The sequence below is a fragment of the Polistes dominula genome, unplaced genomic scaffold (genome assembly GCF_049000335.1).
Source record: "Polistes dominula isolate Pdom_NZ unplaced genomic scaffold, Pdom_raw_medaka contig_18, whole genome shotgun sequence".
NCBI classification, from domain to species: Eukaryota; Metazoa; Arthropoda; class Insecta; order Hymenoptera; family Vespidae; genus Polistes; species Polistes dominula.
Window position 1 is genome coordinate 3,303,852 of NW_028301164.1, and position 27,704 is coordinate 3,331,555.

The 27,704-nt window shown below is 24.7% G+C and overlaps 1 protein-coding gene across 1 annotated transcript; it reads right to left on the reverse strand.

The window, feature by feature from the left end:
* Positions 1 to 135: 135 nt before the first annotated feature.
* On the reverse strand, positions 136 to 27,325 carry didum (dilute class unconventional myosin). Its single transcript, XM_015328456.2, is given in 22 exon segments — positions 136 to 1,471; positions 1,581 to 1,863; positions 2,077 to 2,752; positions 2,847 to 3,020; positions 3,223 to 3,279; positions 3,407 to 3,500; positions 3,615 to 3,813; positions 4,276 to 4,462; positions 4,882 to 4,987; positions 5,076 to 5,378; positions 5,476 to 5,838; positions 5,991 to 6,182; positions 6,266 to 6,884; positions 6,948 to 7,246; positions 7,330 to 7,446; positions 7,524 to 7,730; positions 7,940 to 8,428; positions 8,614 to 8,931; positions 9,121 to 9,290; positions 9,293 to 9,420; positions 9,543 to 9,967; positions 26,306 to 27,325. Coding segments are annotated over 22 exon segments (5,553 nt in total). The 5' UTR covers positions 26,333 to 27,325; the 3' UTR covers positions 136 to 1,351.
* Positions 27,326 to 27,704: the final 379 nt, after the last annotated feature.

Sequence of the window (27,704 nt, forward strand, 5' to 3'; positions counted from 1 at the left end):
TGATGAGAATATGGAAGAATATGGAATGCCGTGTTTTTGTTAACATCTACTTCTTAAAATGGCACAGAAAAAAAAAATTAATCGCTTGTACACTTTTTTATAAATTATAATATAACAACATTATATTCTTTTCTCTCTCTCTCTCTCTCTCTCTTTCTCTCTCTAACTCTCCCTCTCTTACACACAATAACTCTTTCGTATCACAAAATATACAATCTATTCCAACATAACGCGTTTACATATCTTCTTTCTTTCTTTTTCTCTCTCTCTCTTTCTCTCTCTCCTGCATCTCCTCTTTTTTCTTTTTTTTTTTTTTTTTTTTTTTTACATATTTAATTACAATTCCAACATATTTCCTACAACGTGTTGTTGTGTATGTGTGGAGCGTGTATTGTGTGCTGCAGGATCCTATTTAACAATTGCCATTAGAGTAGAACAAGTTTGTACCGACGATTAATGCATTTTGCAATTTTTTAAATTGCAATGGGAACTAATGTTTATAATTAAATGGGAAAATCCAAAAAAAAAAAGAAAAGAAAACATAGTGACAACAATTAGAGACTATATTACATTCATTAACGTAGTCTCCTTCGATATTTTCTTTCACTTATGCATATAATATACGTGTATATGTATGCATGTACGATTTATGCATGCGTGCATGCATATACGCATGTATGTATGTATGTATGTATGTATGTATGTATGTATATGTGTTATATCTAGCAGGAATAAATATTATTTGTTTATTTTTTCTTCACCTAATTTTTCATCTTACATCATAATATATTATACATTAACTACCAACTTAAAATTGTTGTGTTGTATAATCATTTTTAACTTTAACAAAATAATAATAATACTTTATCTTCCCTTTCCTTAAACGTTACGTTACGTTTAGTTTTTCTTTTTTTTTTCTTTTCCTTTTAAACGTGGACGCGACTTCGATTAATTAGAATTATATCTTTGTGTAGTATAAATTAGATATAGAGTAAAAAAAATCTGTATATGTGTATATTTATAAAATGTTATACCGATAACTCATTTCATGCGTTTTTACTAACGTAACTAGAGTATCAGTATATATCACTAGGATTGTTTTAATAAATAAAATAATAGAACGTACCTTCTCGTATAATAATAATAATAATAATAATAGTAATAATAATAATAATAGTAATAATAATAATAATGATAATATTAATAGGAATAATAATTAACTAAAAGTTAGAAGAGAGTAGTAAGAAGAAGAGATTCTCTCCCTTTCTCTCTTTCTTTCTCTCTTTCTCTCTCTCTCTCTCTCTCTCTCTCTGTTTCTCTCTCTTTTTAGAGAATTGTATTGCCAATGTAATTAGATCTTCTTAAGCATTGGTAGTTGAAGCACCTCTGGAACTTCGATGTCTTCCAAGCGAATGTTCGACGGATTGAATGGAAATCTTATTGGATAGGTGTACTTTAAGTCCATTAAAAGCTGAAAGAAACATTCATAGTTTATTTTTTTTTTTTTTTTGTAATATCCAGGTCACACTTTCTGACACATTAAACACGTATTGTTAATATACATAAGTAAATGTAATTACCTGTTCATTGTTTTCTTCACGTTTGGCCAATTCAGTTTCTACTTTTCTAATAAATGATACCGGTACTCGGGTTTCAAAGTCATCAGCCGGTGTATACAGATTTAATATTTTAACTATTTGATTGGCCGTTAATTTGTTACACATTTCGCATACCGAATGCACATCCGCGTCTGATTTTCTTGCTTGTAAAAGTTGTGCAGCTTGGATGATAGGTTGAAGTGCTTCGGCAGCTGCAGTTACTCGTTTATCTCTGCCCCATTGTTCTAAATGACTCAAATTATACCTAATAATCAAAGTTAATATAAATTGCATTATTTTTTAAGACCCCACTCGTCTAAATGTTAATAATAAGTTGTTGTTATTCATGAAATACTATTTCTAAATCGTCATAAACTTTCTGAACAAATTGTTTGATTAATTAATACAAACAAATCTGATCTGACAAAATGAACAGATTCATAAATTATTATTAAATAATAAAACATTATCAATTTACCTAATTTGCATTCCTTTGGTCCAATGGCAAAGCTCGTTTCTCAATAATAAATTATTCAAGGCGCTAGCGCACATAAAATAAAATAATTGTTTAAACAATTGTGTAATTATTTCTGGATCTACACCGTGAAATAATAAAGTTTTGTGCACAGAACTAAGCTCGTCTAGGAGTTTTTTAAGCTTTTGCTGGGTAGAATCCGGCTCCTCGCCCATTGACGACGAACGGGGACGACCTGGTTTGTTTGAATTCAATCCAGAAATCGCCTCGTGCTCTAATAGCGCCGGTACCGTAAAAGCTTGAATTCTCTCCTTCAATGTTGTCACAATGTTATTGAATATCCATAAACTAACGTTACTTAATACGATCCTATATTCGCTTAAATCGAAATTCCTTAAGCATTGATCGTTTTGTCTAGGTGTATTTTCCAATTGGAATGGTTTATCACCGGAATATTGTTTCATAATGTGTAACAATCTTAACGTATTGCTTAACCATAAAACGCTGTATTCAAAATCATCGCGTTTTTTAACGATACGTTTAACACCGTTCAAATATGCGGTTAACAATGATCGAACTTTGTCATCGTCGTTGATGAAATCAGTGTGTCTTATGCACATAAAAATTATGTAAGCTGGTAGGCCAGGTAACAAAGCAACTGCTAGTCTTGGTTTTAAATCTACAAATATGAAAATTATTACAAACATACAGATATATTATTTGTCTCATTTGCACGCGCGTGTTTTCTTTAGAAAATATTTCAATTGACTTACCGATAACTAAATGTCGTATTATCACACCAATATCTTCCATTCTAAATTCGAACATTCCTTCATAATCTCTTTCCTTTTTACGAATTGCTGGCATAATCGTTCCATTATCACCAGACGAATGAACTGTTGATGGGGCGGTACTGGAATCGTTGGTTGATTCTATACTGTCTGGTACTGTAATAAATTTGATATGAAGTATTAATTGTAATACAAAAATAAATTATCATAAGAAATATAAAAGGTAAAACACGTAAATCTTGATAATATTATATAAATGATCATATTTTTAAATGTCATCTACAGGTGAGAGCTGTGGTTGGCATGAAACGTGATATCGGATGATATGAATGATTCATCTAAACCAACTCACACTCACCAGTATTTTTTAGCATATAAGAACGATCCTTATGTTCCTTAATATCATTTCCTTCGTCTTTTGATAGCATTAGAATAAAATAATCTTAAATCGTAATATATACTAACAACTAATGTATTAACATTACTACTTTTTTTTATTTAATTAATTAATTAAATATTATATTAAAATTAATTGGACTTACATCCAGCATCTTTCAGATGTTTAGCCAAGATTTTGCATTGTTTCTTGAGTTTTCTACATTCCTCCGCTATTTTGTCGTATTTTTCTTGAAGATCCTACAATATAATAATGATAAATGTATATTTACAAAAAAAAAAAAAAAAAAAAAAAAAAAGGTAAGTAATTTTTTTTTGTTTTAAGTGGAATATAAATGAATTGAAATTAATTACCAAATTTTCAGAAGTCACTCTGGTAATTTCGTACTGCAAGTAAGCTTCGGTTTGTGTTTGTGGTGATTTGTTAAGATTTACTGATAACAATTTCTGTTGCTTTTCAATTTCTTCTTGCAATCTGTCGATCTCTTCTCTCCATTCGTCCCTTTGTATCCTCCAACCTTTTTCTTTGGCTTGCAATTCGTCTTCTAATTGCCTTTTGAATAAATATGAATAAATTAATACGATATGTATGGGACCTTTTTTTTTTTTTAATATAACCAAACGATTTTTCTTTTTCAAAAAAGGAATTATTCAATCGGCTTCTTTTTATTTAAAATTGCATATGCATCTCTTTGTTTAAGAGTAAAATTATTCAACAAATTAATTTGTATTTTCTTTTTTTTTTGGAATTAATTTCGATTGAATAATTCAACTTATTAAATATAAAACACATGTCATGTCTAATGTCTCGCGTCAAAGAATCTACTCAACTCACTCTCTTGATGCCTTTCGCTTTGTCTTAAGTCTATTGAGAAATCGAATAGCATGCACAAACGACAAAACACGAGTTATAAACTATTAGACACGAATTACCACGAGAGAATTCAATCTTTTATAGACATATATATATATATATTTATATAATTACATTTATCAAATTGTATAAATTAATTACCTGTTTATTTTCTTCTGTGCTTCAAATGCAAGAACCAATTCACCATCTTCGTTAACAATATCAACGTCACGACCATAATTCGAACCAAGACTCTTCATTCTTCGAGTATGATCAGCCAATACACTGTGCAATTGTATACACTCTTCTCTTCTTCTTTCTAATTCTTCTTGCAATGCCTCGAATTGTCCTAAATAATTAATCAATTATCTTTAAATATTTTACATTAATTTCATATTATGAACATCAAATTCATTTCACAATAATTTTATATTATTGTTTATAACACAAATAAAGTATTCATAAATTTTGTGTATTCGTAAAATGTGAAAAGAAAAACTTGTAATTTGTTTTTCCTTATATTTTATTTGATTATATTTTATGGCAAATATCTATGATGATATGTGTTCAAGGTATATAAATAAAAACTCAATAATATTACAAATGCGTGTAATGTATTTTGTGTATTGTTTTAAGAAAAAAAAAATAAAAAAATATATATATATATTTATATGTGTAAATTTACAACGAAAGAAAAATTATAGTATATTTAGAATAAAAAAAAAATATTAAATAAAATTCTTTTAACTATACCAATTAACAATTTACCTATTAGGTGTTGCTGTGCAGCTGTTGGATCTGTGCCAGATACTACTTTTCTTAACGAATCCAAATCCTTTTTAAGCTGCGCATTTTCCATTTCTAATTCCTGAAGCTAATGAAACAAAATGTACCATACAAAAAGTCATTAATTTCATTATTAAACAAAATTAATTAAACTATATTTATTCAATTACAAATACCTTGAAAGTATCCTGAGTACTTGAAGCTTCTTCAGGACTATCACGTTCCAAATTTTCCACCATTTGAATCAATCGTCCCTTTTCTTTTTCAACATCCTTCAACTTTTGTTGAAGTTTCAATACCAAATTAATGTCCACGGGTGCATGAGCTGGTCCATTGGTTGTTTCTGAAGGTAATTTATTAGGTTGTACTTCACCGTCAGGTGGACTATTCGAACGTTGTTGGTTCCAATCAATAGTTTCCACCCTTGAATATGGCGTTGATGATGATGCAGTTGATCGTACTGATCCATAACCAAGATCCTTTATATTAAAACAATAAATAATACGTGAATGAAATTTGTTAGATCTTTGTTAATACAATTACACGTAAATATGATTTAATAAAAATATATTTTACAATATTTTGATCATCCTGTGGTAATTCAGTTGAAACAACTTGTCCACTACTACTGGAAGCATTGCTCAATGAACGAGAATGTCCTGGTACGTGAAGTGCAAGTTTTTGTTCCAACATTTCAGCATGTTGTTCCAATTCATGAAATTCTTTTAATAATTTTTGATAAGCACCACGATCTTGATCCTGATCCAACAAAAGTAAATCCTTTTCCTGTTCCAAACGATGTTTAAGATTTTCTTCAGCACCACGTAAATTACTTTTCAATTTATCATTAGCCACTGATAATTCTTTTCGTAATTTTTCATTCTCCTCCAAGAGTTTAATGTTTTCCTGACCCTTTTCTTGAGTGATTTTCTCTTTATCCTATAGAACAACAAGAACTTAGAATACAAAATAAGATTATATATAAAAGAATGCATATATATATATATATATATATATATATTATATATGCATATATACGATTATTTTGATTATTATTATTTAATTGGAATGATTTTATTTTATACATTTACCTGTAAAATATCCATCTTTTCATCTCTCTCTTGTTTCAATAGATTTTGAAAATTTTCTAATTCCTTTTCCTTCAATAATAAAATACTATTTAATTTTTTATTCTCTGCTTCTACAGGTTTAAGTATTTCCAATTTATTCTTCAAATCAAATACTTCATTATGTACGTTCTTTAAATGATGATTTTCCTTAGCCTAAAATAATTGAATTATATTAAGTTGTATAATTAAAATGATATTATATATATATAAAAAACAAAAATAATAAGATAACATACAAGATCATTTATCTTCTGTTGTAATGTTATAATCTTTTTCTCAAGACCTTTGTTAAGTGATTTAACATGTTCAACACTTCTAGCTTCTGCTTTGAGTCTTCTAAAGATTTTCTTAGCCATGTGTCTTCTAACACATGATTGAACTATAACGATATCCCTTAATTTCTTTTTACACGCCATTCTGACTAGATATCCTCTCGCGAATCGTTGTATGATCGTTGCAGCAGCATTGTCCTTCATCAAACGATACCTCTCTCTTGCCATTTTACCTCTACCATAAACCTGAATACCAATAATTGTGCGTCTTATTCGTTGATAGCATCGTCTCTTTAACCAACCCCTGACGTTAGCTTGAATTTTAATCGCAGCTCTCTCACATCTGATTCTATCAGCCCTCTGCCTTGCCAAAAATCCTCTACCGTATCTTTGAAGACCCAAAATAGCTCGTCGTATTTTTTTATACCTATGTCGACATATTAAACCACGAACGGTCTTTTGAATCATTATACAAGCGTTCATTTGCTTCTCTGCTCTGAGTTTTTCAAGATATGCAACTTGTCCGGCACGAAACAATACTTTTGTTTTACCAAACTTGAATTTATCTTCGTCCTTGATATACCTGATTGAATAATATAATGAATATCATGTTGTTTGTTTTAATGTTTAAATTTAAATCACTGACCTAGCTAAAATACGACGACAAGTTTCTTTAAGATCATCCCTTTTGATTTCTTTGAAAACGCACAGGCATCTGTATCTTTGAAAGAATTCCGAATATGTTCTTTGACTTGGAAAACCAGCAGCTGAAATTCTTATCGTTTCAAGTACACCACATGCACGTAATTGTTGTACAGCACGTATTGGATTATATTCGAATGATTCCTTTGTATCGTTTGGTTTGATACAACGAACGTAATGCGGTGTTGTTGCATTTAACGTTGACATTAACATATTTAAAGAATCTCGAAATTGTGAACCAACCTTAAAAACAATTATTTGAAAATTTATACATATATATATATATATATATTATTAATTAATATTATACCATACAATTTGTTTACCGTTTTTTTATTTTGTTTGGGAGTTATTACTGGTTTTTGTGCGGATACTTTGACCCTTGTATTTGGTACAACCAATTTTGGATCCTCATCGCAAAATAATTTCTTCAATAATTTATTCTATAAATATAAAAAAAAAATGTATATAATATTATAAATAATATCTTGTAAAAAAAGAAAATGTAGATTTGACTTACATCACCAGCCCTTAAAACGTCTACTTGTTCCTCAATTACAGTGTCTCTGTTCTTTTCAAGAAAACCTAATGTCTCGTATTGTACCAAACCAGCAAAATGATGAATCAAGAAAGCGGAAGTACCAAATCGTGGTTTCTCGAAATGTTTAGATTTGTTACATTTTGCATAAAGTTTATCGGCCCACGAGCTGTCCGTTCCTTTTGGCATCTGTGAATAATAATTATTAATTAATTAACAAATGAAATTTCATAAATACAACTTGTACATTCGTCTTACAAATTATTCAAACATATTTGTTTAAAATCATAAAACAATTTTATTTGAAAATATCTAACGAACTACAGTCTACTTGAGAATATTTAAATAAAATATAAAAATGAAGGTTTGATTTTTGAAATAAAATGAATGATCCTTACCCGACACTCTTCATCCAATAAATCCAATATGCCCAATCTCGTTTCGATTAGATCAATGCACGGCTGATTGTCGTAAAAATCTATAAAAGTCCATTCGATTTCTTCCTTTAAATATTCCTCTTGTTCTAATTTAAATACGTGCTGATTAAATTGTTGTTGTAACTTTTCATTAGCATAATTAATACAAAATTGTTCGAACGAATTAATCTCGAACGTTTCGAATCCATAAATGTCCAATACACCGATGAAACATTGAGCCTTGCTTTGAGATTGTAAAGAATTGTTGATACCATTTACAATCCAATTAAATAATTCGGCATAAATGTGTTTAGCCAAAGCATCCCTAGCACCGGTAGCTTGTTCAGCATTCATTGGTTTTAAAAATACTTCTCTCATTGATACAATTTTCCTATGACAAAGCCATTTTCTCATGGCGTTCACATCGGTTCCAAGTAATTCCGATATTATTAACAAATGTTTATCGTTTGGCTAGAAATAATTTAATCAATTAGTAGTAATATTTCATTTATATATATACGAATTATAATTTTAATTATATAATCAATGAATATTTCATCAAAAATAAATAATATAATATTAACAATTGATTAGAATTTGTTGTAATTGTAATTAGTGTATTTTATTTTTTGTTCTTGATATTATAAAAAACTTACTGAAATAAAACTGGCTTCTGTATCATCGTCACGATTATCACTTTGTCCGTCAAAGCTATTAATATTAACGTTTCCTAAATGCAATATGGCTGCTAATATTCTTAACATATCGTCCTGTTGTTTCGATGTAAAACCAAGCATGGTAAGTGCACTAATGGTATCATCGAAACACGTTAAATCGTTGACACCTTCGATTATAGGATTGTTTCCTTGATTTAGATAATGAAAACCCATTGAGTTTCCAAGATGTAAATGTGGAAGACGCTTCGCTGCCGAGCACATTTGATAAAATATATGATAATTCCTCTCTTCGTTTGCCTGAACGATATAATTAACATAATATGAAGAATCTTATTTGTATTTAACTAACAATCAATTTTTCTTTTCTTTTTTTCTTTTTTTTTTCATTTTTTTTTTTTTTTGGTTCAAGACTATCCCTGAAACTATTTGTTTTTTTTTTCTTTTTTTTTTTTTTTCATATATTTTATTTTATTTTATTTGAATTACCTGAAACACGACTCTTGATTTTTCCAAAAGATAAGTTCTCATACTGGCACCGGTAATATTATAAGTTTTATTAAATTGTATTTCAATAAATTTGCCAAATCTCGATGAATTATCATTCCTAGTTGTTTTTGCATTACCAATAGCTTCCATGATCGGTGAAGAAGCTAAGACTTTTTTTCAATTTGCGTTTCAGTCGTAGAACCACCGACAGTTGCGAAATATCTCATGGTATATTTGGCTGAAACAGTTTTACCAGCACCCGATTCACCTGATACAATGATCGATTGATCATGACCTTCCCTACAAATTTGTCATTAAAAATTAAATCACGTAATACACGTGTAAACGATAACAAATATGTTCACGAAATTGAATGTTAAATAAATGAAAAAAAAAAGAAAAAAAAAAGAAAAAAGAAATACCTTTCCAATTTAGTATAAGCTTCTTCAGCAACAGCGAATATATGGGGTTCCAAATCTCCCATAGCTTGACCCCTGTACGCCCATATCGTGTCATTCCCATAAATGGGTAATTCATTGTATGGGTTAAAGGCAACCAAAACTATACCGCAATAAGTATAAATGCAATGCCTTTGAAAACGTATCTGTAGATTGTAAAGTACAGCTGGTTCGTGAAGAAACGACAAAGATGTTAAATTATTTTCTCCCATCAATATATCCGGATTCCTCAATGGTGGTAAATCGTCGTCGCATTTGATCTCTAAGGTTTTCGTCTGATTCGAGTCGTCCGTGTGTACCTTTAATGTTGGCCGATTTACTTTGTAATCCTCTAAGAGGATTGCACCCTCCCAAATTTTGTCGGGATGAGGTACCCATACTTTGCCACCCTAAATCAATCATATTACATATTAGTTAATTCTTTTCCTTTTTTTTATTTATAATTATTCATTTATATTAAATAATTATTATTTGATATATTAAAATTACATATAATTTTTGTATATATAAATTATTATTATTCATTCATTCTATTTTTTTTATCATATTTTTTTTAAATGAAGAAAATTGGAAGACCATTTATATGTATATATATATTTAAATTAATTTTTTTTATATTTAAATAATCATTTATTTGCCATAGATAAAGTATCGTAATTAGTTCTTAGTTTTTGTATATATATATATAAAATTATTTTATATTATTAAATATATATATATATTTATATAATTATTATAATATTATAATATGTATATATAATTTTATTATATTAAATTATTATGAATTTATGTTAAATATAAAATTTCTTTTTATATTTAAATAATTATCTATTTGCCATCAATAAAACATTGTAATTAGTTCTTAGTTATTGTCTATAAAATTAATTTAAATTTGTTGTATCATTTGTGAGTTATTAAATATAAAATTTACTTATTCTACAATTCAATATAATTGAAATAATTATATTAATGATTTTTTTTCCAAACAAAAGATATACTTGTTTATAATTCATTTTCATATATATATATATATTTGAATCATCAATATGTAATACCACGTGTACGATAAAACGGTACTTTAGATTAAAAATAAAATAACACGATCATGGAAATGGTAGTTCGACGACACACCTTGCATTGATTGATTGCAAGCTAATTTTCCTTTCACAAGGTGCCCTACATTTACACAAACTCACACATACAAACATACAAACATACACAAACACAAAGCAGAGCCACGTTACGAAGAACGAGGCCGACTACTGAAATCATATCGATTCATTCGACTCGTGGCTTTAAAAAAAAAAAAAACAAACAAACAAACAAAAACAAAAAGAAAAGTGAAAAAATATAGGTGACACAACTTCGTTCACTTTTTAATTAATATTTTTCTCTACTTTACATTTAATTGTTAAATCATTTACAACGAATATACGCATAAATGTGTATCACTTAATAACACGTTATTATACTTTGTTCAATTATAGTTAATTACAAATAATTAAAATACACATTTATATATAATAATACAATTTAATAATACGTAAAAACATAATAAACGTTATTACAAAAGTAACACATTCTTAAAATAAACGTTTATCGTGTATATTCGATGCAATAACCATCATCTGATCAAACAAACCACGAACAAACATCGTCATTTTATTACAAGCAAAAAAATATGTTTAACGTGTGGTTTGAACCAATGTGTGTGGTTTACACACACAAACACACACACACACATATATATATATATATATATATATACTGATGCTTATGTAGAGATACACATACAGATACAAAGAAACAATCACACCTTTAACCTTTGCTTACCACCCTTCCTGGAGTAACACGCTTACCACTCCGGGTCCAACGGACCCCGACGAGAAAAATCGTTATAAAAAAAAAACTATTGCATAGATTTACTTCAACATTTTTTTGAGACTTCTTTAATACTTACTTAAAAAGATTATATAGGTTTTATAGCTTTAAATTAAATTTAAATATGTTTACAAAATTACCAAAGTTGAATAATTGAGAAAAATGACACAAGTTGCAAAAAAGATCTGGGTCCTTTGGACCAAGTGTGGTAAGCAAAGGTTAAGCTTTGATTTTTCTGAGAAACAGAAGTGTTCGTTGTTTTAAAATTCAACTAACGGTGTTTGACGAAAAGAAGAAGAAAAAAAAAAAGTCGAAGTGAACCTTTCAATTTGTTTTCACATCACGAGGGAGGTATCGACAAAAAAATACACTGTACTTACATACTATATATATGAATTACCGTTTAAACGGAATACTGTAACATGTACGAGAAGTAAAAGAATGTCGTGCAACGGTAAAATACGTTTTTTTTAATGTTTTTTTTTTTTTATTTTGTCATAGTTTACTCCACCTTCACTTCATAGAAGTAGAAGAAGACCTAACCTTGGGTTTGAACTAATCGGTGCGTGGAATTTAATGACCATAAAATCGTAAGTTCAAAAGATTAAACTTTTCCAAGACAATGGTCATCGTCAAGATTTCATTTTTGGCTATTAAATTTCATCTTATTCTTATTTTATATTAATTATAAATGAAATTTTGTTTTATTAAAAAAAAAAAAAATATTAAAATTAACAAATAAGAAACAAAAATGAATCAAAATATTAAACTCGTTTAGTTGTTCTAATCGAATTAAATAATTTTATAAAATTTGTTATATTCGTTTATAGATAATTTTCAAATGAAAAAAAAAAAAATAATAAATCAAATAATAAATTTCATTGTCATAATTTTAAAAAAACATTATTATAAATTCGCGTAATATTCACATAAAAAAAAAAAATATATATATATATATATATACATGTACATACATAATGTTATATACATAATTTTCAAATAAAAAATAATAAATTTCATTGTCATAATTTAAAAAAAAAAAACATTTTTTATTAAAAATTCATGTAATATTGAAATAAAATAAAATTATACAAGATAGTGAAACTATTGTTTTGTGTAATAAAGTGTAATACGAAACTCTCATTTATCTTTCATCTTACACGCGACAAATGACTAAAAATAAAAAAAAGATTTAATGATATGTAAACACCATAACTCGTTAAACTTATGTTAGCGTGAAACTATATTACCCATATAAATACATAATAATGAAACACATCGTATTATAACATCAAACATATCTACCGTAATCAAACTGTAACATGTTGCACCAACTGCTAACTAATTTTATGGTTAACGTAGCATAACACGAAAGTGTGTAATACACAAAAAAAGAAATACGAATTCTAATACAAGAAAGTGCAAGTGCGTCACACACACTGTAATCTTCTCTTTGATACCATGCTGGATGATTAAACGCCATTGATAAAACAATTATTGTATAGTATCTTATCTTATTTTGCTTTGGTTTATGATTGTGCTGCATTACATCATCGTGTATTCGTTTAAAATTGATTTTATCAATCTCAGACAATAATTATTTCATGTAAAAAAAAAAAAAAACAAAAAAATATTTTCTTAATTGCGAAATATAATTTTTACGAAAAATGATTAATAAGCAAATCACGCGATACGTTTAATGTGATACAATAAATCAAAATAAGAAACAACAGTTTTGTGATCTGTAAAAAACCAACAAAATGTATTGATATTAAAAAGGAATGTATATAAATGTATATACATATGTATGCAGGTAGATACATATATATATATATATATATATATATATATATTATATACATAGTAATAGACTTTTGTTGGTATCGCATACTCGATTTTCTTATCTGTAACTTTCTCTTAAAGCGGTTTACATTTACATAACGGGGTTCGCACCGACTGTAATAGTTCTTCTTAAAATGTCACATATTAGATTCGTGTGTTTCGAAACGTTGAGAATATCGATTAATACGTCATAAATATTATACGTGTTATATGGTATTTATAGTATTAAATATCAAAACATTATTATTATTATTATTATTATTATTATTATTATTATTAAATTTTGTAATACATTAAAAATTTATTCCTAACTAATTATGTTACTTTAATAAAATATAATAATAATAATTGTATGGGTCAATAAAAAAATAAAATAATAATTTAACAAAATTATAAATATCATATGTGTTATATGTTATTTATATTATTAGGTATCAAAATATTATTATTATTATTATTATTATTATTATTATTATTATTATTATTATTATTAGATTTTGTAATATTAAAAATTTATTTTTAACAAAACATGTTACCATAAAATATATTAATAATAAATATATAGGCCAAAATAAAATAATAATCTAAGAAAATTATAAATAATATATGTGTTATATATATGGTACTTATAGTATTAAAATATTATTATTATTACTATTATTATTATTATTATTATTATTATTATTATTACTATATATCATTGCAAATAAAAATTAATTCCTAACTAATCATGATACTTCAATAAAATGTATCAATACCATAAAATATATTAATAATAAATGTATGGCACCACCAACCCCCCTCCCCCAAAAAAAGGAAATAATAAACGAAGAAAATAATAAAAATTTCAAAAAAAAAAAAAAAGCAAATGAAAAAGGGTATAGAGGAGAACATAACACACAAAAGAGTAGTAATTTCTTCTTCAAGGAGACGAATTGTACAATCCATTCGTGAACTCATGACCCAAGAAAAAGGAGTGTCCGTCACGAGATGGTAGAATCCTCTGTGTAGTAGTAGTAGTAGTAGTAGTAGTATTCAACCATTTCTTTCTACCTTTCTCTACCTTCGTTTTACAATTCGTCTCTCGTATTTGAGATCAGGTTGTTCGTTTTATAGTTCATCAAATAAATCAACTAATGTCAACTTTAAAGACCACTTTATGTTCCTTTTTTTCTCTTTTTTTTTATCTTTTCATCTATTATCTGTTCTATTATTTTACAGTTAACGAAAAAAAAAAAATCAAATATTGGAAATCAATATACTTTGTATAATATTTAAGAGAGAGAGAAGTACGATTTGAATTCATTTTATTTATACAATTTCTAATTTAATTGTAAAAGTAATATATAATTCTAATGTTATTACACATGTTTCCACTTTTTTATTTTTTATTTTTTTTTATTTTACCATTTCTAATTAATATGCATCAAATATTCTCCCAGTGATTTTGTTTTTTTTTTAAATTGTGAATGTCTAAATTACCTGTTCTCTCATGACGCTTTCTATTATTACACATAAAACTATATTTTCACGCGACTGGTAAACGAGATTATTATTGTTATTGAGAGTCCCATGAGTTAGTGGAAAATAAAAAAAAAAATAAAAAAAAAATGTATATAACTTGGAAGTAGTATAATAACGTTCCCACGAGACTCCTTTCATCGAGAATGTCCAACTTCAACGGTATACTATGATATACTATAATCAATGTAGGTACTGTTCATTGGAACATTCTAATATTCATTTTGAACATAATTTTTTATTCAATTTGAAAGCAAGAAAAAATAAATTAAATTAGGAAATAGTAATTTAAACAACAACAACAACAAAATTCAAATATTAAATTGAATAATTATTAAATATAATTAGTTTATCAATTATTTTTTTTATATATCAAAAGTTATTTTTAGTAATATAATTTTAATATTATAAGTAAAAATATTTAGTAAAAATAACAGTTTAACAATTATTTTTATATACAAAAAGTATTTGTATTCAATTCAATGAAATATTTTTTGTTATCATTAATGTATATTTTAAAGAAAAGAAAAAAAGACAAAAAAAAGAAAAAAAATGAAGTTGATTATTTATGAATGTTTACTTAAAAAAAAAAAAAAGAAAAAAAATTACTTTTATATATGTTTATGTGCAATATGTAATTTATGTTATTATATTCTTATATAATTATATAAGATTTATATATTTATATAATTTTTATATAATAACGTTATAATATATTTATATATTATATTATATAATTTGTAATTTATGTTATTATGTTATAATATTATGTTATTTCAATTTCTTACATATGTAATATATATTATAAATTAAAATATATATATATATATACTTTTGAAGTTATTCATATTAATCTAAAAAGAAAAAAAAATGAAACAAAATTAATACATATTTGTTTTAATATATTGAAAAAGATTTTGAACAAAAAAAAAAAAAAAGTAAAAAAAGAGTAAAAGGTTTAGTGATTGAAAAACACGGTCAATGATCTTAAAACTTTCTTCATAGTTGTAACGAACGATGAGAGCCTACTCCAGGTCTTGTATTACGAAACGATGAAAAGTTAATGAACGTAAATTCTCTTTCTCTCTTTCATTCACTTCCTTTCGTATATTTATATTTCAGATAAATGTAAAGAAAAAGAAAAAAAAAAAGAAAAAATTAAAATGAAAAAGACAGATTTCAAAGTTTTCAGAATATGCAATTCTTTCTTTCTTACACTTTCTGTTCTGTCACTGCTTATATATATATATATATCTGTTTTGTTTAAAGATATATATTACAAGAAATAGTCTCTAATTTGTCGCACGAGTTACATCGTAAACCGCAAATGATACAAGTAAGCTAAAAACTAGATGAAATTTTGTAATACCATATCGGATAAAAGAACAATCGCGAGAATAATAAGGAAATTCAAGTATACTACTTACTTACTTGTTTTTATAGGATTTTTCTATATAGAATTTAGTTTTTTTTTTTTTTTTTTTTTTTATTGTCTACACGTTCAATGAACTCTATATAGTTCATTTTTCAAAAACCTTTTTTTTTTACAAAGATATTATCTTTTAGTAATTTAATTTAAAAAAAAAAACAAATATTCTATAAAACTAATTCTAATATTATATTTCAATTGATTTCTTTTTAATATGTAATTTTAATTTTTTATGTATATATGTATGTATGTATGTATGTATATATATATAAAAGAAATTCTCTAAACCTTTTTACAAGTATATTTTAACGTTAGTAATTTAATTTAAAAAATTAAATAAAGAAAAACAATTATGTATATTTTATAAAACTAATTCTAATGTTATACATTTAAATTGATTTATTTTTAATATGTAAATTTATTTTTAATTATATTTTTTAATGTAATATTTAATATGTAATATTTAATATACATAAAAAATTAATTTAATATATTACATTAATTATACATATATTATTATAATTTAATTTATTTTATTAATTTATTTATTTAATATATTATATTAATTATATATATATTTAAATTGTTTAATTTTTTTTATATGTAAATAATCATTTATTTGCCATAGATAAATTATCGTAATTAGTTCTTAGTATTTTAGTTAATTCTTAGTTCTTATAATTTTTGTATATGTAAATTATTATTATTCATTCTACTTTTTTTTTCATATTTTTTTTAAATGAAGAAAATTGGAAGACCATTTATATATATGTATAAAAAAAAAAGTAAGAAATACATAAAAATAAATAATTTTGTTTAAATCGACAACATAACTTGGGTGTTGTTTAACTGTTAAGAATGTACAAATATGGATAGATATTTTATTTTTAATTATTTTATTTTGCGCTTAAAAGAATTCATGTCGATATGAGTCATTCGAGGATGACCTCGCAACGATAAGATTGCGAGTTCCACCTTCCGTATCACCTATACACCCACTTCCATTACTCTCTTTTTCTTTCTCTTTTCATCAAACAAATCTAAAAGTTATTGAACTAAAAAGTTATTGAAGTTATATAGTTAGAGTTAAAAAAATTTTAAAAATAATATTTTGCAAAAATATTTGATAATTTTTTTTAAATATTACAGATGACACCTGTCTTTCTTTCTTTATTATATGTTACAAATATTTTTAATTTTTTTAATTATATACTTTCTTAATTAACAATTGAAATTTTTCATAAATAAAAGAATGTTTTTTCTTTCTTTCTTTCTTCTTTTTCTTTTTTTAATATATTATAAATATTTTTATTTTTAATTACATATTTTATATAATTAGTTTATTTTTTAGTATATAATAGTTTATTTTTTATTTCAATTAACAATTTAAATTTTCAATAAATAAAATAATGTTTTCTCTTTCTTTCTTTTTTAATTTATTATAAATATTATTATGTTTTAATTATATTTTCTTTTGTTTTTTCAATTAAATTGTTTCAATGTTAATAATTTAATTTCCAATAAATAAAAGAAATATTAGGGAAATATGAAAAAGAAAAAAAATATATATATATGATTTTCTCTTTCTCTTTTTCTTTCTTTTTTTTTTCTATTTTTTTTTCTTTTTCTTTTTTTCTATCTATCATTGTAAATACGTTAAAGATTTAATAAAAGAACCCGACAGAAGCCTTAGATGACTCAGTGAACAGTTAGAAAAGCTCGACATAGACACAACATTAGGGTGGAATAGTTTTATGTAGTAGTTATAGATAGTTAGTACGTGTTTGAACTACCCTTGTTACTTCACTTTAGTTTTATAACTTCAAAGATAAAAAGAGAAATATAAATCTATCTGTGTCTTTCGTGTTATCATAAAAAAAAAAAAAAAAATAATAAAAAATAAAAAAAAAACGAAAAATCGCGTATCGAATATCTGGATAGGAAACGTTAAAAAGTATCTGTGATAAATAATACTTAAATGAAAAAAAAGAAAGGAGTAGTTGGAAAAAGTCCAACTGGCTGACACTCTATAACCTGGAAAAACGATGATACAGTTTGCTTTGCTGACTGAAAAGAGAGAAGAAGAAGAAGAAAAAAAAAATAAAAAGAAGTAGAAGAAGAAGAAGTCTTTTAAAGTCATTTCAAACGAAGTCTTTGCCGACCGACTTAAAGTAACGTAAACTCTGTTATTTTACTCACAAATTTATCTTCTTAAAGTAAAAGAAAGGAAAATAAAAAAGAAAAGAAAAGAAAAGAAAAGAAAAATTACAGAAAAAGAAAATAATAATAATAATACTAGTTAATTAAATATCTCAATCGTAGTTCAGAATTATAAAAAATAATATCTTAATTTTATTTTATTCTATTTTATTTTAGCTTAATTTATTTTATTTTATTTTATTTTATTTTAGTTTAGTTTATTATAATTTTATTTTATTTTAGTTTAGTTTATTTTTATTTTATTTTAACTTAATTTTATTTTATTTTTGTTTATTTTATTTTAATTTAGTTTATTTTATTTTAGTTTATTATAATTTATTTTATTTTATTTTAGTTTAATTTAATTTAATTTAATTTTATTTTATTTTAATTTAATTTTTGTACAAAGTAATTAATTACATCTATCATAATTATATGTAATTAATATTTTATATTATAAACGTATGTGTGAAATGAAATAATATTTAATATTTTTTTCTTTTTATTATGAAAATTTTATTTTATTTTATTTTAGTTTAGTTTATTCTTATTTTATTTTAGTTTAATTTAATTTAATTTAATTTTATTTTATTTTAATTTAATTTTTGTACAAAGTAATTAATTATATCTATCATAATTATATGTAATTAATATTTTATATAATAAACGTATGTGTGAAATGAAATAATATTTAATATCTTTTTCTTTTAATTATTAAAGCTTCATTTTATTTTAATTTAATTTTTCTGCAAAATAATTAATTATATTCATCGTAATTATATGCACACACATACACACACACAATTAATACATTATATAATAAACTTACGTATGAAATGAAAAAATATTTTACAACTTTTTTTTTTGTATTTTATTTTTTTTCTAAATTAATATAAAATAATTAATTATATATCTATACTTGTATATACGTGTAAGAAATATTATAAATTAACATTTCATTTTATCATACAATAATATAATTGTTTTCTAATATCATTTGTATGTCTAATATCATTTCTATACATGTGTACGTATATGGAAAATAAAGAGAATTGTTATTATATATATATATATATATATATAGATAAGAAATAAAATGATTACTGGATGATAAATTTCTCTTTGCACGGTTTAACAAGATCACGAAAGAACCTATTATCGATCTTTTTATATCCTTTCACGTTTCTTTCACGACATTTCATGATACTGAGAAAAACGTTTCGAGAGTTTATGTTCTTCTCTATGCGAACAATATAACGAGGTCAAGTTTTCCACCCACATATATGTATTCATATATACAACCCTTCGTTATGCTACTTCGTTCTGCACCCCCTTTTTCACGCCTCTTTTACGAATTACAAATTTATTCCTTTACGTTTCACATTCTCGAACAGTGCGGGGATTGATTATATGAAATTAATTAGAAATATTGTTTCTAATTAGTTTCTTTTTTTTAATTATTATTATTATTATTATTTTATTTTTTTTACGATCAAAAATTTTCAATGATTTATAAAAATATTTGAACTGTGATAACGTTGAATATATTTTTTTTTCTTTTTTTTTTTTTAATTATTACGTTCTCAATTATTCTGTTAACCTAATTACGTTTGAATCAAATTTATAATTAATTTAAAAGAAAAAAAATATAATGAAGTTTATATATATATATATATATATATATATATATACGTAATGTTGAGGAAATGTTAAAATATAAAAAAAAAAAAAGAATTAAGAGAATCGTCCAAGAAAGGAAGAAAGAAGAGTATCCGTGAGAAGGAAACTTGCTGGTTTCGAGAGTTAGGCCTTGTTAAAGTTAAAGTTGCCATCGTAAAAACGAAGGAAGAAGAAACTTTGTGAGATACTGCCTCAAGGAATCTTCGCATCGCATAGAAAGCTTAAGAAAAATATGAGGAAGAAACAGAAGAAGAAGAAAAATAAGAAGAAGATACGACTTTCAATTCGTATTTCTCTTGAAAGTAGTCTATCGAAAAATATCGATAAACAAATAGAAAAATATTTGTACTTTTGAAGAAAAAAATAAAAAATAATTTTCTAATTAAAATATATATTTAATACATAATAATAAATATCATTGATAATAGAAATTATTTTGTTATCTCATCTTGATAAAGGATACATTTAGAAGATTATAAATTGTATTATATAAAAAAATATATTTATTATATATATAAACAATTTATAATAATAGTTTATCGAAAAATAACGATAAACAAATAGAAAAATATTTGTACTTTTGAAGAAAAAAATAAAAAATAATTTTCTAATTAAAATATATATTTAATACATAATAATAAATATCATTGATAATAGAAATTATTATTTTATCTTATCTTGATAAAGGATACATTTAGAAGATTATATAAATTGTATTATATAAAATAAAATATATTTATTATATATATAAACAATTTATAATATAGTTTATCGAAAAATAACGATAAACAAATAGAAAAATATTTGTACTTTTTTGATAAAGAATTATTTTCTCCGATTAAAATATATATTTAATACAAAATAATAAATATCATTGATAATAGAAATTATTATTTTATCTTATCTTTGTAAAGGATACATTTAGAAGATTATAAATTGTATTATATAAAATAACTATTTTATTTTAAACAATTTATAATATAGTTTATCGAAAAATATCGATAAACAAATAGAAAAATATTTGAACTTTTGAACAAAAATAAAATATTAATATTTATTTTATATAATTTTGACTGAGACGTAACGATGTATAAGAACCAAATCACGTAATTTCAATCTTACATTTTATCGTGTCAGTTTACTACCATTATTTTTATTTACACAGTGATCACAATAAATCGTTTACTTAGTTAACACCCTATAAAAAGAAGCTAAAGATTACAATAAAGTAATATGCATACACATACAAATAAATGCATATTTGTAAAAATACAATTTATTGTGTAATATTTTTTACGAGTTAGAAATCAAATTATCTATTAAATAATAATACCTAAATTATTTTTTAATTTTAATTATATCAAGTTTACTTATTTGTTTATTCAAATTAATAAATTTAAATAATAAAATAAATATTATTGTCATATTCATCGCATATATACATAAAAATTATTCCAACTCTAATAATTAACCAAAAATCAATTTAACTTAGATTGAAAAAAAAAAAAAAAACAAACAATAATGGAAGGTATTTTTAAAAGGTTTTCCGTTCTCTTCTTTTTCTATTTTTTTCTTTTTTTTTTTCTAACAAAAGTTAATCCTTTTGACCAATAATGGGGTCAATTGGAAAATTGAAAGTTAATGATAAAAAATGGAAAGCTTTTCAAACGAAATGAATTGAAACCGTTTGAGTTATTGCTGAACGTTTTTAAGGTATTTCTTCTGCTGATAGAAAATAAAAAAATAAAAATGAACACAAAAAGAGATTGCAGAGAGAGAGAGAGAGAGAGAGAGAGAGAGAGAGAAGAGAGAAGAAAAAGGATTTATCTCAAAGGGGGAGTTTCGTTTCTGACAATAAAAGAGAGAAAGGGATTCTGCTTTTGCTCGAAACGAACCATACGAATCACCTTCTACGACGACGGTCGATAGCTCGAGCAACAACTTCAAACCAGGTTGACTGGCTCTTTAACGTAAAGGTGCGTTTACAACTTTTATAATGTTAAAAAAGTTTAAAAAATAAAGTAACGAAAAATTAATTCAATGCACACGAATATATATTTCTTGTTATACGTATCAAATATTATATTAAATTAATCTGATTTTTTTATTATTTTTTTACTTTTTTTTCATAAAAATAAACGTGACTTTAATTATAAATATTGATTATAAATTTGATTATAAATCAATCTTATTTTCAATTTCAAAACGTGTCATAAATCACGTATTTTTTTATTTCAAATACAAATATATATATATATATATATATATATATATATATATATATATATATATATATATATATATATTTAACTTCGTTTATTAATATTTTATTTAATATATGTAGTTTATAAATATATTTTATATATTTATTTTTTATTTTATAATAGTTTTTTTCATATTATTATTATTTAGGTAAATATATAGGTAAATATATAGGTAAATATAAATATTAGATTATATATATATTATTATTATTAAGATAAATATATATTGTATATTATATTATTATTATTATTATTATTTAGGTAAATATATATTATATATTATATATTAGGTAAAAAAATATTTTTATATATATTATTTATATTATATTATATATATATATATATATATATATATTTAATATATTATATAATATTAATATTAAATAATATTACATAATATTATAAAATATATATAATATATTACTATATACTTTACTATATTTTATTTATTTATATATTTTATTATATTTATATATATATATATATATATATATTTTTTTTTATATTCCAATTCTAATTCTAATATAAAAAAAAAAATAAAAAGAAGAAATTGCACTTATATTATTATTACAATAATGGGCTCGGTTTTCAGCGTGAAATTAACTTTCTCTATATCTCGATAATAAAAAAAAAAAGAAAAAAAAATATATATATATATCAATCAAAATAAAAAGAAAATTAATATCTCAAAATATTAAGCGAGATATGTTAGCATCTTCATCTCGAAGTAATTGAGAAAAAGAAAAAAAGGAAAAAAAAAAGAAAGAAAGGAAAACAAAAACAATTGAAGAGAAAGAAAGAAAGAAAGAAAAAAATGATAAAAGAGAAAGGAGAAAAAGAGAAGAAACTTAACAGACACCCAGCAGCAATAAGCAGCAGCAGCATGACCTCGGACAACCCCTTGCCGTTCACCTGACCGATGTGATAAATCAACGTGCAATATGGAAAGTCTCGATAGAACCTTAAAGAGGGAATCTTATAAGAGATGAGAACGTTCCTATGAAATCTTTCTCTAACTCTTTTAAACAGACAACCGTGTTACATGGGAAATCGAATTTAATGGTAGTAAGTAACCTAACGGTATTATTAACTGACACACATATACATAGACATGTATACATATATATATGTATACTAGTAAGATGATTGATGTGTAATTCAATGATTACTTTGAGAACTATCTTATGTCAATTTATGTTAAAACATTTTAAACGGTCCATTTAACATTGCAATTAAGAAAATATTAATACAAGTATTAAATATATTTGTAAAAAGTATTTGACTTAAATGAAACGTTTAATAAACAATGTAGAAAGTAAATGAATTTTATTTTAAATTTTAACATTTATTTATGCAATGTTATGTTATACTTTAAGACAAATCAAACGTGATGTGATTTTTTAATTTATTAAGTTTAAATCTGTCAATTAGATTTTTTTTATGGGATCACAAGTGTAATATGTAAATTAATCAGTAATATATAATATTATATATTATATTTATATATTAATATTATATTAATATATAATTAAAAAATAATATATTGTATTATTATAATTAATATATAATTATAATAATATAATATAATTTTATATATATATATTAAATATTATATATATATATATATATATATATATATAGAAATATTAAATATTAATATTATATTAATATATAATTAAAAAATAATATATAATATTATTATAATTAATATATAATTATAATAATATAATATAATTTTATATATATATTAAATATTATATATATAATATAATTTTATATATATATTAAATATTATATATATAATATTAATATATAGAAATATTAAATATTAATATTACAAAAAATAATATTAAAATTAATTGTAATAATAAAATAAAACAACTTTCACAGCATATGATTGGAACAAATGTTAATTTCGAAATTTAGTGATTAAAAAAAAAGCAGAAAAATTCGCATATAAAAGCTGGTGTTATTGGGGGTGGTGGGTGGGTGTTGAGGAAGATTGGTGGGTGATGAGGAAGATTGGTTCAATCCGATGACCTTTTAATTTTCTCGAGTTGATTCGAAATCGATTGCATGATTATCCTCTTGTATTATTATCGTAAGAAAGAATCTATGGTCTGTTGCAATAACATTTTTAGTTGTAACACCAAGTGAATAATAATGAAGGTTTCAAATTTCATACCACGAGATTTTTGAATGATAGCAAAAGGTGAAATTGCGTGGGTGTATATTAATGATCGATATTTACATGAAAAGTTCGATACGCGTTCTCCCTTTCGATAAACGCGTTCCACAACGTGTTTTACTTACACAATTCTCTGACCCACTCTCTTTTTCTTTCTCATATTTCTGACACAAATGATCAATTTTTCTTCCCACTTCACCTGTTTTTCCCTACACGTTGAAAATTTAGGTCCTGCATTTATCGATCCACCCTCTCGTGTCCTACTATCCTCATTGATTTTTACACTCTTGTAGATATAAAATAAAAAAAGGAAAGGTAAATAGTCCGATCACATGATCAGGGATTAAATAGTCGCTGGATATTAGGCTTACATTTTTCATTAGATAGTTCTAATAAATTTTTATTAACAATTGTTTCATTTATCTCGATCACTGTTCGTTAATAATTTTAAAATCGATTGCAAAAAGTGTTAGTTCGATTTTTGATTTTTTTTACATTTTATATTTTTACGCTTCTTCCTATTTTTATATTTTTTTTTTTTTTTTAATGTTCATATTTAATTGATAATTTTATTCTGTCAATTTTTTTTAAATATGTACCACTTTAAATATATGGTAACTTTCTTTTTTCTTTATTAGACAATTTATTTCTTCTTTTACGTTTTAATCAAACATTTATTTTTGTATTATTATTTAACTGAACGGAACAGTTATTGTACTGAGAATGTATTCTGTTTAAATGATCGCAAGCAAATAAGAATAATAAACATTAGAATAAGAAGTGTCACCTTCTGTTGCTTCGAAACGTAATTAACGAATCCTTACAAATCGAAAATCGAAAGGAAAATAGAAACCAATTCTTTTTAACAAACCTTTTGGTTTATAAAACAATTATTCTATGTAGAAAAATAAACTCAATTTTTATACTACATATATATATATATATATATAGTTTACTCGGTTTTATTTTAATAATAATAGTTCTCTGCGATAAAACTTGTCAAAAATGAGAAATAATGTTGTAGAAAAATTTGCAACAAATCTGATACATTTTTAATTACAAACTAACATAATTTATTATAAAATAATAAAGATGAATGTATTATTTTACACCGAGTTACAATTTATAACAAATTAGAACAAATATTTTACAAACGATTTAGGAATGAACAATTATCGAACAAGATATTAACTATACAACAATTATAGAATATAATATATATTAATACTAAAATATATATTATATTATTAACATATATTTTAATATATAATAATATATAATATATTATATATAATTATAATATATATATATATAATAATATAATTATTATAGAACAATTATAACTGTTACATTAAAATCGAAAATAACAGACAACCCTTAAACTATCTAACACGTTTCTTCAACAAAAATAAATAAACTAAATATAATTTTACAAAACTTTCATATAAAATAACTAAATAAAAAAAGAAAAATGAAGAAAGATCGTTTGATTCCCATTAAACAACAAAAAAAAATGACTCATCTCATACGAACACGAAGAGAAAAAAAAAGACCGGTTGACCTTCAGGGTAAGAACGTTTACAGAGAAGATAAATGTAAAGAAGAATAAGAAAAGTACAAAATCCAGGTTGAAAAATGAATGATAAAATTTTTGAAGAAAAAATAAAAAACATATAATAACAATATTAATAACAATGAATGATTATTATAATAAAATAAATACCTTAACGTATAGCTGTCTTAAAGTCATGGCGATTGATTTAATTTCAGATAAATTTAGGATTCCTTTTATAATTGTCTGATTCGTTCTGTTAACAGTTTGGTTGTTATGTTTGTCGTTTTTCTATTATTCGAGGTGTTTCGTCTTCTTCTTCTTCTTCTTCTTCTTGGTCTTGGGTTTAGGTTTAGGAATGGTCGCGCGTGCTCTACGTGAACCGCCGACCTTCTCGTCCCGGATACATACCACCGACCTTCTTCTCTCTTCTGATCACGGCATCCTTTTTTCTTATCTGTTTATTTATTTTCCTGTTATGTTCCTTTTTTTTCCTTTTTTATTTTATTTTTTTTTACTTGTCCGTATGTCCGTCAGTCAAGTCAGTCAAGTCAAGTCAAGTCAAGTCAAGTAAAGTAAAGTCAAATTAAATAAATTGGTTTCTGTTTTTTTATTTGTTTCTTCGATTCGTCCACAACAGGATTCCCCTCTTCTCGATCGAAAGAAAATGAGAGATACCTTTCAACGATACGAATCTTTCGTTACACCTGATATACATGTATGTATATATATCACCTTCTAATTAATTTGTTTATTTCTTTCCTTTTGTCTTCGCAACGTAGATTGTGACGAAAACTGTCACCTTTGATGTAACAAAATGTAACAAAAAAATATATACCAGCCCACTAACTCATCTTTCTTATCATCCACCCATTTACATACATATAATATACACACACACCAACACACACGCACTCATCACGCACCACTGTAATTAGGTGCAAAGTAGAAAAAAAAGAGCTTAGGAAAGAGAAAGAGGGAAGAAAAAGAATTTTTCACTGACAACGTTGAAAAAAGCACCTTCCCGCAAAACCTTCCAGAACGGCACTGCCAACCAGCTGGTTCGTTATCGGGTTTAGATTGGCCGCCTCTCTTTCTCTCTCTCTCTCTTCCTCTCTCTCACTCCCTCTCTCTCTTTCTCTCTTTCTTTCTCTCTTTCTTTCTCTCTTTCTTTCTCTCTTTCTCTCTTTCTGTCACCTCCTGCCAAGTTTCCCACAAGCCGCACTATCTTTTTCCCTCTCTCTTTTTCTCTGCTTCTATCACCCTTTACTTTCACCCCCTCAACCCCCTTAAACCCCCTGTCAATCTCAACAACGCTATCACCACGTACACAGCGGCCTTCGTTTGCGTCGATCGACGCGCATACTTCCATCTTCGTCTTTTGCATTAAACTCATCGATACACCGACATGTTCTCTCTTCCTTTAAAGATCGAAGTCACGTTACGTTTAGTGTCATCTTACATTTCAGATATATACTCTTGTGGGATATATATTGTGGGGTTGTAGATATCTAGATTATCTTTAAGATAGCGATGATATCCCGTTTCGATTGCAGATTTGTGGGAAATC